General features: G+C 44.1%; 1 protein-coding gene across 2 annotated transcripts in view; it reads left to right on the top strand.

The window, feature by feature from the left end:
- Positions 1 to 12,614, top strand: part of adamts18 (ADAM metallopeptidase with thrombospondin type 1 motif, 18) — a 263,961-nt gene that overhangs the window by 146,716 nt on the left and 104,631 nt on the right. For both annotated transcript variants that reach the window (XR_006314069.1, XM_043706550.1), the window contains exon 13: positions 9,009 to 9,181. Coding sequence is in view for 1 of the 2 variants with exons in the window: in XM_043706550.1 (XP_043562485.1) it covers positions 9,009 to 9,181 (173 nt within the window). In the remaining variant the exon portion in view is untranslated. The remainder of the gene's footprint in view (positions 1 to 9,008; positions 9,182 to 12,614) is intronic.

The following is a 12,614-nucleotide window of genomic DNA, read 5'->3' as shown; positions in this document are numbered from 1 at the left end:
AATTTATCAATTTTGCTTCCAATTTCCACCCTGCTCTCACTTTCACCTGCTCTATCTTTGATTCCTCCCCTCTCTTCCTTTGCATCCTCTGTTTCAGTTTCTAAAGGAGTTTCTCTCAACAGATGCTGCAAGACCTGCTGAATCTTTGCAGCAATTTTTTTTTCTGTTTGAGATTGACTCTTGATCTGTCGGGAAATCAAAGATAATGAGGAAAGGGCAGGAAAGTGAACATGAAGAATGCCGGGCCAACTGTGATGCTGCTGAATGGTGGAGTAGAGGGGCCGAATGGCCCACTCCTGTCCCTATTTCTTGGGGTTGTATAACTCAATTAAAAGAGACTTACTTAGAGGCAGCTTGGATGCGTGAATGTGTGGGCTCTGGGTTATATAAAGAAAATGATTATATGCTGTGTTGTTCTTAGGCAAGACTCAGCCAGATTTGAGGTACAATTGTAAGCACCTTGATAAATGTTTGGTCTTAAATAAAGTCAAGCATGTTTTGACTTGTGCTCTGACTACAGAAGAATGTTGAAATTATTATTGGAATAGCAGTCTTATTTCTTTGTAATATTTGACAGTTTAAAAGCATTGAATATAACCTATTGAAAACGGGAGATTGTGGCTGATCTCATCAAGGTATTACCATGATAAATATTTATCTGGGTAGATATGGAAAAACTATTTCAACTCATGGAGGAACAAACAGCAGGAAGGCATCACCTTACCTTTATCATTCAGGAGTGAAATTAGTATCTTATTTTCCATGTAAAGAGTCTCAAAGTTTGCAACCTTTTTCCCCAAAAGGAAATTGTGTCATTTGACATTTTTTTGAACTGAGATTGAGAGGTTTTTTTTGGTAACTGTCACGAGGCAGTTGAATGGAACTGAGATTGACAGAAACCATGAGCTAATTGTATGCCCAACATGGTGAGCTCCCTCCTGCTTTCAGCTCCCATGTTCCTGATACCTTAAAACCAAGATTTCAAAATGACGCATATTGCAATTTTTAAACAAATAAACATTAAGAAAAACTTTGCAACGAAACCCCCTAGATTAAAGAAACAACAGAAAAAAAAGTTAGTTTTGCTATCTAATAGATGCAGGCCAGACAGTCTACATCAAAACAGCCAGAACAATTTCCACGCAGAGCAATTTATTATTGCTAGTAAGGAAGATTTAATCTAACTGGGAAGGATATGGGAACAAGGGCATTAGACCCTGTGGTTCCATTTGGACATGGTTTTGTTTTGCAGGCACCACTTGAATCTCATTGGTAATAACGGTTGTGAATGTGTCCCACGCTAATGGGCTGCTTTCTTTATGTCGGCCCCAGCAGTGCCTATTCCATGCATTATTTAGGGATGAACTTTCCTGCTTCTTCATCCATCTAACCATTGTCAAGGAAATACGCAAACAAAACATCCTGCTGAGAATTTAATTTTCATTATAATTTTATTTTAAAATGTCCCGATAGACTTCAGTTCTGTTCTGTCTGTCTGTCATGAAGGGCTAGAATCACTGTGAATCTTGTATCCTCGTGTCCTGAATTTGGATTGTTTTCAAAACTTTTCACTTTGCTGTTTGCCTCCTGGGCACATCATGGTTGTTTCATTTAAATTGCCAGTGTGACTTGAGGGACTCGTGTTTTTGTCACTGAAGATTAATTGCTGGAGCCTCATGATTTGACGTTGAGGTCATTTGATAGTGTCTGAGTGACTGTAGCATTCCAGTACAACGCCAGGCTGATTTTGTATAAGCTGATGGTCTGAAACTTGTGCTTGATACGGTTTGATTTGGCCCACTTAAGTGCGGGTGGACTTCAAAAGGATGTTTCCTCTCGCAGAAGAATCCAGAAAGGTCTCAGTTTTAAAATATAGGGTCGCCCATTTAAGGCAGAGATGAGGGAACATGTTTTGATTCTCTTAGGACTGAGTGTCTTTGATATTCCCTTTGTTAAAATGCAGTAGATGCAGAATCTTCAAATAGTTTTAAGGTCAAGGCCGATAGATTCTTGGTTACCAAAGTGATGAAAGATAATCTGGCCAATGCAGGAATGCAGAGTTGAGATTGAAATCATGATTTTATTGAATGGTGGTGAAGGGCTGAATGGCCTACTTCTGTTCTTTGTTTGTATGATACATGTTTCATAAGAGCACACTCAGAGTTATTTAGCAAATGTTGTCATATCATGGAATCACATTTAATATTGGAGTCTGTCTTTTCAATCTTGCAATTACAGGCTGTTTGGATACAATCAGTACCTTTCCTGATGTGAAAAGCTGGAAGGAATATGCCATTTGATGTAATCCATCAGTCTATTTGGGATATGCTGCCTACATACCTGTTGTTAAGGGGGGCAGCAATCCAGAATCCCAGTCTAATGTTCAGGAGATTTGGATAGGGTGAAAGTTGAATTCAACCTGAAAAGAAAGTCTGAACTAAAGTGTTCTTTTAATTGGTGACCATGTAAACATTGTTGAATCTCATTAAAAAATTCCTGTTCATTAAATATCCTTTAGGGAATGAAATCTGCTGACCTTAACCTAGACTGGCCTTCATGTGAACAAAACTATGTTGGACACTTATATTTCATTTGGACAATTGTGGACATACAATAAATGTTGCCCTAGACATCTGCAGCCACATCCCATGAATGAGTAAAAAATATCACATCAGCACTTCATAAAGCACATTACCCAGTGGCTTGGTAAGCAGGACAATTTTTTTAGGCTTAATCGGAACAATTATGAGAATTCTTCAAGGAATGAGGATCTTCAATTAGGTTGGCAGATTGGAGAATTTAGGACTGTTTTCATTGGAGAAGAGGAAGTTGAGAGGAATAAAGTGTTCTAAATCATGAGGGGTCTAGCAAACAAGATCAAACCATGAGGGAACAGGTGATTGGTAAAACAGATAATGATGACAATGATTGGGATATGGAATACGCGGAGGGTCTGGTTGGAGCAGGGCCATGGAGACCTTTGAAAGGGGAATTGGGTCAAATCTGTAAAGGAATAATATAGGGTTATGGGAAAAGAAAGAGGAGTGGTTATGGAGGTCAGCACAGGCTTAACAGGTCGAATGGCCTCCTTCTGTGCTATAACCATTCTATGACGGTAAGATTCTGTGTTTTGTTTCATCAACATGTTGTTTAATAATGAATCAAATTCTCACAAGTTTGCAGTTCACAGCAGGGTCACTCGATAGGTTATTTACAGAGAAGGAGTTTCTTAGCTGGAGGGGAAGACGAATCATAGTTTACCTTGGCATCCAGCTAACATTCTAGCTGTCAGTCGAACTCTCTGAGAGTCAAGCTACCTGTTATTTTGGGTTCTCCAACTCTGCAGGCCCTCTCTAACCAGGAATGATGGGTGCTAAAATTTAAGACTTCTGCAAATATTGACTGAAAGTAAACTGATCAAAGCCACAAAATAATAAGCTTGGGGTTAAACTACTCTCACTCCTTCACTGTTTTTGTCTCTCTCTCTCTCTCTCTCTCTTTTCCCTTCTCTGTCTGCCGTGCTCTCTTTTCCTTTTCCTCTGATTCTTTTCCCCCCACCTTCTCTCACTCCCTCTCACTGTCAGTTCCAGTTCCATCTCTCTTTATATCTCTTTCAGTCTATCTCTGTGACCTGTCTCAGTGTATCTCTGTTTCTGATACCCTTCCTGTCTGTTTTATTCCCTCTTTCTGTCAGTGCATATTTCTTTTAGCTTTCTCTTTTTCTGATCCTTTCCAACTCCTCACTCCTGTCCCTGTGCTGGCTTCCATTGTACTCTGATGGCACCACTGAAGATGGAGAGTATCAGGTGGCAGACAGCCGGTGTACTGGTTTCCCATAGGTCGCTGTACCCTCCATGATTGTACCAGGGTAGAGGGGTGCCCTGCTCCATAAGCTTTTACTTGCATCTTTCCCTCCAGGTTACCCACTTCCTTTGTCTTCTTAAAATCCCATTACCTCATTCCCTACAGGCTGCTGGCTTGGTTCTTGGCCTTAACCCCACCTTCACAAAAGAAATGGTACAGCTCCAGAGAAATGTTGAACTCTTGTCTGGCAACTTCTTCTATCCTAGATTCCCTTTGGGAAGGGCATTTGTTTTTTTCATTTGGCCATAGGAGGTGTACTCGAGGCTGGCTAAATGAGTATTTATTGTCCAGAGGCCAGTTAAGAGTCAATTACATTACTGTGGGTCTGGAGTCTCATATAGACCAGGAGAAAGTGAGGACTGCAGATGCTGGAGATCAGAGTCGAAAGGTGTGGTGCTGGAAAAGCACAGCCGGTCAGGCAGCATCCGAGGAGCAGGAGAGTCAACGTTTCAGGCATAAGCCCTTCTGGGCTTGAGTATAGAAGTTGGAAGGTTTTATTGCAGTTATACAGGACATTGGTTAGGCCACACTTGGGGGTTTTGTGTTCAGTTTTGGTCACCTTGTTATAGGAACTTGTTATAGGCATTCTGGGCTTATGCTCGAAACGTCAATTCTTCTGCTTCTTGGATGCTGCCTGATGTACTCTGCTTTTGCAGCGCCACACGTTTCGACTGTTATATAGACCAGTCAGATTAAAAAAGCTGATTTCCTTCCCTAAAAGAGATTAATGACCCAGACAGGGAATTATGGCTATCAACCATGGTTACATGGTCGCTGTTAGGCTCACTTACTTCATTAATTTTTTTAATTCATTCTTGGGATAAGGGTGGTCCTGGCTAGGCCAGCATTTATTTCCCATTACTAATTGCCCAGAAGACAATTAAGAGTCAACCATGTTGCTGTGGGTCTGGAGTTACATGTAGGACAGACCAGGTAAAAATGGCAGTTTCCTTCCTTAAAGAACATTAATGAACCAGATGGGTTTTTCCAACAATCAACAATGGATTCATGGTCATCATTAGACTCTTAGTTCCAGATATTTTTTGAATTCAAATCCACCACCTGATGTGGCAGGACTTGAACCCAGGACGCCGATCATGACCTGGGTCTCTGGATTAACAGTCCAATGATAATACCAGTTGGCCAATACCTCGCCCTATTAATATGAGTTACTTACTGAATTTAGCATCTGCCATGGTGGGATTTAAGCTCTGTCCCCAGTGCATGAGCCCGGGGTTCTGGATCACTCATCTAGCAACACTAAGACCACCCCTGATATTGGTTGATAAATGACTGTGGGGTAATTGGTTTTCCCAGTGGAGGGTTTGGCTCTCCAGTCTAACAAGGAGCCTGGGGAATCTGGCAGCTCAGAAATTCAGCCTTCTTGAACCTTAGCACCACCCCACTCACCCCTTCCTCCAGTAGGCAGCGCAGTGGCTCAATGGTTAGCACTGCTGCCTCACAGCGCTAGGGACCTGAGTTCGATTCTACCTTCGGGTGATTGGCTGTGTGGAGTTTGCACCTTCTCCCCGTGTCTGTGTGGGTTTCCTCTGGGTGCTCCAGTTTCCTCTCACAGTCCAAGGATGTGCAGGTTCGGTGGATTGGTCATGGGAAGTGCAGGGATAGGGGGATACAGTTCGAGGTGTGTCTGGGTGGGATGTTCTGCAGGGGTCAGTGTGGACTCGATAGGCCAAATGGCTGGCTTCTGCACTGCAGGGATTCTGTATAAAGGCTCTTGCTTATGGTGATGAGCCTGTGATAGGTGCTGGTGAATGATCCTGACTGTTGTATCTCTCCCTGAATACAGGGCATTCAGTCACCCGCCTTACCTTGGTACTTTGGAGAATTCTGCAGGCCGGATGCTGTTAAAGTTACCAGCCTGTGAGCGTGAGTGCAAAGGGTTAAGCTGTTTCAAAACAATCATTCCACAGCAGGTTTTCTACTCAGTGAAGCACTGACAAACCGATCTGTTGCCAAGCAATGCAGAGCAGGTTAATAAATATTGTCAGCTGTAACTCGTGCTAACAAAGTCTTGCTGCTACTGCATGTTAAGGAATTGTCCATCAGACCTTGTAAAATGCTTCTCAATTTATGTAAATTGGAGGGACTGGGCTATGAAGTAGAAACCACTTGAAAAAGGGTAATAAAAACACTTGTGTTTTGTAGTTTGTTTTTCACACTCTGTGGATGCCCCACAGTGGCTTGCAGTCAGTGAAGCATTGTCAAAGTCAGGTGACTGATGTAGGAAAAATGGGAGCTACTCTGCATTCAGCACGAACCCACAGACAGCAGTGCAAAGTGTGACCGGATTGACGTTTTGTTGGAAGGACAGGACTCTGTGGTCAGGACTCCAAGGGAAAATTTCCCTGCTGTTCTTCAAATTGCAACTTCCAGCTCAGAGAGCAAATGGGCCAAAGGGATAATTGTCTCATCTGAAGGACAACATCTCTCTCAGAGCAGCACTCCCTCACCTACTGCCTATGGGAAGGTCAGGTTGCATTCTGTACCTTGAGACTCGAGAGTGAAACATGAATCTCCCTGATCAAATAAGGAATGCTATCACTGAGTCATGGCTGACTATAAAGTGAGAAGGCTTAGTAGCTTTATAAAGCGGATCTGTTAGACTCCTCCCCACAATCTCTTCTCTTTCTCTTTCCCTCTGTCTCTTTGTCCCTGTCTCTCTCCCCCTCTGTCTCTCTCCCACTCTGTCTGTCTCCCTCTGTCTCTCTCTCCCACTCTGTCTTTCTCCCCCTCTGTCTCCCTCCCTGCCTCTCTGCCTCCCCACTTCTCTCCCACCTCATCTGTCTCCCTCCCCGCCTCTCTCTCCGCCTCTCTCTCCGCCCCTCTCCCTCTCTCCTATCCTCTCTGCCCTTCTGTCTCTCTTCCTCTCTCCCTCTTCTCCATCTCTGACTCTCTCTCCATCTCTGTTTCTCTCTACTCTCCCTCTCTGTCCCTCTGTCTCACACATACATTCTCCCTCATTCCTAATCTCACTCACTCTCTGTCATTCTCCCACTGTCACATTCCACTTTCCCATTCACAATGATGCTGCTTAATCCAGTTCTGCTGTTTCTGATGTTTAACACTTTTCTCTCTCTTTCATCTTGATATTTAGCTCAGGTTGTGTTACTGTCTCTGCATGAGAGGTAAAAAACAGCACTGTTCTAAGGAAGAGTCAGTGGACCTGAAGCAGTCTGCTTTCTCTCCACAGATGCTGCCAGATCTGCTGAATTTCTCCAGCAATTGACTTTAAATTTCACCATGTGCCCATGTTCAGATTGACTGTGGGTCACCATGATATTATCTGAGTCGTTGGATGTCTAGTCCAACATCAATACCACTACACCATTGCCTTGACCCAATTAAGTTTTTTCTAATGATGTCAGTATTGTGGATGGTTGAGGTTATGAGGTAAAGGTGGAGCAGGAGCTGCAGTTTATTGCTTTGCTGTGCTTGGCTTTGGAGGGAATTCATGGACAGCACATAGTCACTTTCTCTTTCCATTTATTTATTCAAAACTGAGAACAAGAATGGGTGCATGACCCTAGATTTGGATTCAACTTGGAGTAGTTTGACATGCCTCACTCCCTTGCTCTCTTTCTCTCTCTCTCATACTCTCTCTCTCTCAAGTCTTTTTGAAGCTTAGCTCTTGTGCTTGAGCCCAGCTGAGAAGTCTTTTGCTTCCTGCACAGCTGTATGTGGGCAGTTGGACATCTGCCAACACTGTAATAATAAAATCTGTTCAGTCAACCTTGGGGAATGATTTAAGGTTTGCCCCAGGGGAGGGATTGGAGTTGGGGTGGGGGAGGGGAGCTGGGTGGTGACTGGGCACTGTGTGAGAGAAGCTTTAATAAATCAGGTATTTTGGAAATAGTCCCTTTGTGAAAGAGAAAATCGAAAAAAAGATCTTTGTAACAAATTGACTTTTGTGCCATGTGCTGTTTACATGCTTAATTAGATGTCACACTGGGAACAAAACTATCTTTCCCCATCTCTCTCTCAATCCCTGTCGTATTTTGTCCCCCAGTATGCTCCTCTTATTGGCCCACAGGAAAATTGACAGCAGGTCCTGACCAATGTGACCAGTAATCGTTTGGCATGTGTGCATGTTGCCATCGGGTGCAAAGAGAGACTCTGAGCATTATGTAGCGATTTACATAACCTCAGGATGCCTTAAAACATTCAATAACTAATTAAGCACTTCTGAAGTGTAGCTGTTGTTATAATGTTCAGAGGAAATTTGATAGGCGGTGTTCAAAATCGCCAAGTGTTTCAAAGGAGTAAATAAAGGACAGTTGTCTGCAGTACCAGATGGTTCGATAACCAGAGGGGACAGGTTTAACGTGAATAGCAAAAGAGCCTGAAGGGACATGAGCAAATTACTTTTCCGCAAGTTGTTGCAATTTGGAAATCGCTGCCTGAAAGGATGGTGAGAGTAGGAGCAATAATAATGTTCCAAAGGGAACCAAATCAATACTCAAAAGGAAAGTCTTACAGAGGCATGGGCACTGAGGGGAGGAGTGAGATTACTCAGAGAACTCGACCTGACTGGTAGGCCAAAATGGCCTCCATCCAGTGACATAAGGCTTTGGGCTTCGAACGTGGTAGTGAATTTGCAGCCAGCATGCTCCCACTGTGTTGACTAAATCAGCTATTTGTGTTGAATTGCTGCCCACACCACAGGGTTGTTGCTCCAACTCTGTCTAGGTCCTCCCCCCCGCCACATCTGAGAGGGCAAGCGGACTTGGCTTGGCATTTCAACTGAGAGGCAGCACTTCTGATGCCTGTAGCCATGAACTGGAGTGTTAGTCTGGAATCCTCTAGAACAGGGTTTTGATTCTGTAAGCTTCTGTCTCAAAAAGGCATGAGACATGCCTGATACTAAAGCAATAATTGGTCTTTGTTGTGGTGTAACCTCACACATTATCTCGGTTTGCATATGAAGGCGAGGTGAGGGGATAGCTGGCACAGGGGTGTCATGGCCCACCATGGAAGAGTGGAGAGCCACCAGCGTTGAGAAAAACAACAAAATTAAGTATTAACGGCTGTGGGTATTCAGTCAGCCTGTGCTTGATTAACTCTTTGCTTTTCAAAGTAAAAAGGGTTGCGTGTGTCTCAGGCTTGTGTTCTCTGCTGTTCCTCAGGCCTCAGTATGGGGGAAAGTTCTGCCATGGTTCCAGCCGGCTCTATCAGATGTGTAATGTCCAGGTTTGTCAACACAGCAGCGTCCTGTTCCGAGACCAGCAATGTGCCGAGTACAACAGCAAGCCTTTCAGGGGCTGGTACTACAAGTGGAAGCCCTACACAAAGGTCAATGGTAAATATTTGAATGTGGCAACTCACACTTTGGCAAGGGGCATGAGGGTGGAATTAAATTATAAGCTTGTCCCTTGCGAAAATACTGGGCCATCCCATCCACTTTCACCATGTTGTAGCATTCCATGTTCCTCCATTTTTCTTACATTCTCTCCTCCATTCCCTCCCCACAACCTTATTTGTGTCTTGTTTACTTTGCAGTAGAAAGTTCCCATTCTCTCCTTTTCATGCCTGCATTTGCACCCATTTTTACATCTCTTTCTCCACCATGAGCAACCGCTGTGTCTTTTCTATACTGGGCATCTGCTGCTGTCAAAAGTGACCAAGAAGAAACATTTTCCAACCCCTTTCAGTCCTGAAGGAGAGTCATTGTGGACTCAAAATGTGAAATCTGTTTCTCTCTGCACAGGTGCTGCCAGGCCAGATGAGTTTCTCCAGTGCATCTGTGTTTATTTGATTTCCAACATCTGCAACACTGCTTTGGTTAGATCATTTCACCCAATTGATTTAAAAACAGAAGTTGCTGGAAAAGCTCAGCAGGTCTGGCAGCATCTGTGCAGAGAAATCAAAGTTAATGTTTCAGGTCCGGTGATCCACCTTCAGAATGGTCACCCAACCAATTGGTGCTTGAGCCTCCTCCTACTAGGCTTTATTTTACCATCGTCGAGAGTGTGGTGCTGGAAAAGCAGAGCACGTCAGGCAGCATCTGAGGAGCAGGAAAATTTACATTTTGGGCATAAGCCCTTCTCCTGCTCCTCAGATGCTGCCTGACCTGCTGTGCCTTTCCAGCACCACACTCTCAACTCAGATCTCCAGCATCTGCAGACCTCACTTTCTCCCTTTATTTTATCATCATCAACCACATTCCATTCTCCCTCACATACCCCACTTCATTGCCTTTCCTTACTTGCCTCACATCCTCCTTAGGAATAAGTTCCACATTTTCACCACTATCTTGGTCGAGATTTTTTTTCCTTTTCTATTTAGATGATTATTTTCTTTTTATGACCTCTCATTTTGGGCTCCCACACAACTGGAAACATTTTCTCTGCCTCTATTTCACTGAATGGTTCATAATTATAAACATCTTTGTCACATTATCCACTCACCCTTTTCTACTCTGAAGAAGAAGCAGTAAAACCATTCTAAAATAAGAACTTAAGAAACATGAGCAGGAATAGATCTCGAGACACCCCCTGAAGGCTATATGGTTATTCAGTATGATTGTGGCTGGCCTTCTGCCTCAATTTTACTCTTTCTTCCTCCTCCCCACCTCCCTGATTCTCTGAGACACTAGGCAGCTGCCTATCTCAGCCTTGAATATAGCAAATATTGGGATGTCAACAACACTGGGCGAGAGAATTCCCAATAATTCACAGCCCTGTGAGTGAAAAAGATTTGTCCTCATCTCTGTCCTGAGAGATTGTGCCTCCATGTTCTAGAATCATCAGGCAGAGCGCATGGGTTTATGGTGTCCATTCTGCAAACCACCTTCAGAATTTGGGCAGGTACCGGCTTGTGAATGGAGTCCATTCACGAGTCAGTTTGTTTGCAAGTCCAAGCACAGTGCAGGACAATGGAATGTAGTCGGTTGTAAGTACAGGAAGCGTCTGTATGTGTGTCTTCAAAAATAAAAACCATGTGTATGATCGCACTCAGAAGGATGAACATGTTCGTGAGTTGGACATTCATAAATCCAACAAAATCGTATGCAAGAAACCAGTGAGAAGACATCTTCACAGCCTCTCATCACTTCCACCCCAGAAACTAATCTTCTGAACCTTTGTGATACTGTCTCAGGTCCACTGAGGAGAATGTTGTGGGCCTGTCCAGAGCTTTGAAAGGGAGAGGTGGGCAAAAAAGAGTTGGGCGGCTAACATCAAACACTCAACTCCCTAATGGTGGCTTCAGCTGTCACTGTTAGGCTCCCTGAATATTCAGGCGAATCGATGCTCTCTTCTACATTTATCAGTGAAACATGAATGCTATTAATATCCCATATTGTTGGAATTGAGTTCAGTGGTACAGCTTTGTTAGCCAAAATTACGAAGCATTTGCGCTCACAAACCTGACTATACCATATGCGTAAGAGGTGAGTGAAATAACTGCACAGAGGCCAGTATCCTGCCACAAGGTCACCCTTTATTTACAGATGCATTGTTCTTGACACTGGTCTGACCTCCTCAGAGCCAGCTCTCAGACTGAACAGAACCTTGAACACTCCTGTGTTTGTCTGTCAGCCAGGGCCAGATTAACAGCCCCAATCAGGGAATTCATGCTCTATGAGGTCCACCTGGCTGAACACAGCCAGTGTCAGGGGTGAAGTGACATCAGGAGGACCATCTCATGAAGAGGCTCCGTCATGTGCGGCCTTGTCATTGTTAGACGTTTACAGTGGAAGTTTTAAAGGCTAAATCGGCCCATGTAGCTGCCTGAACAAGGCAGCCCCACTGACTGACTGACTGGGGTTGACAAGCACAGTCCAATCCTAAAGGGTTAGCAACGGAGAGGGGGTTCATTCAGAAAAGGTCCATGGAACGCTGGGCTGAGTGGAAAGGAACAGCAGGGAATTGAACTGAATGGGAGTGACAGCCAGGTGTCACTGGAAGGATCCTGGGGATTGAAGAGAGAATGCAAAAGGAAGAATCACAGTGATAGGAGCAAGGAGGATAAGTAAAGGGTGGAGACTGGATGTTTCGGGTGGAGAAGCAATTGGGAGTAATTTGGTGTACGGTTTGCCGAGGAGGAGCAGTGGGACTGAATGTGCTGTGGTTGTTGTTTCCAGTCTTTCCTATTAGTGGAAATACCTTCATTCACACCCACTCTACCCAGGCATCTCAGTATTGATTAAGTGTCAGTCAGATCCCCCCGTCTTCTCCAAGTCCTTCTGCAGTGTTCTGCAGTATCCATCCCTTTACCCATCATAGTGTCATCTGCAAGCTTAGCAACAATGCCCTCAGTCCCTTCTTCCAGATCATTAATGTACAATGCAAAGAGTTATGGTCCCAGCACTAACGCATGTGAATTCCAGTGGTTGCCATCCTGAAAAAGACCTCTTTATCCTCACTTCCTGCCTTCTGCCAGTCAGCCAATCCTCTATCCATGTTAGTACCTTGTCCCTAACACCTTGTATCTCATTTAGCAACATTCTGTGCAGCATTTTCTCAAAGATCTTCTGGAATTCCAAATAGATCATATTCACTCGCTCTCTGTTTAACTCACTTGTTACCTGAAAGAATCCTCATAGGTTTGTCAGGCATGACCTCCCCTTGATGATGCCCTATTTTATCATGCACTTCTGAGGTCAGGCTAACTGGCACCGAACTCATCTCCGCATACCTCGACACTGTCCTGTCCCCCTTAGTCCAAGAACTCCCCACCTACGTTCGGGACACCACCCACGCCCTCCACCTCCTCCATGATTTTCGCTTCCC

Source organism: Chiloscyllium plagiosum, chromosome 17 (assembly GCF_004010195.1).
Source record: "Chiloscyllium plagiosum isolate BGI_BamShark_2017 chromosome 17, ASM401019v2, whole genome shotgun sequence".
Lineage (NCBI taxonomy): Eukaryota > Metazoa > Chordata > Chondrichthyes > Orectolobiformes > Hemiscylliidae > Chiloscyllium > Chiloscyllium plagiosum.
This window is presented reverse-complemented; position numbering and strand designations above follow the sequence as displayed.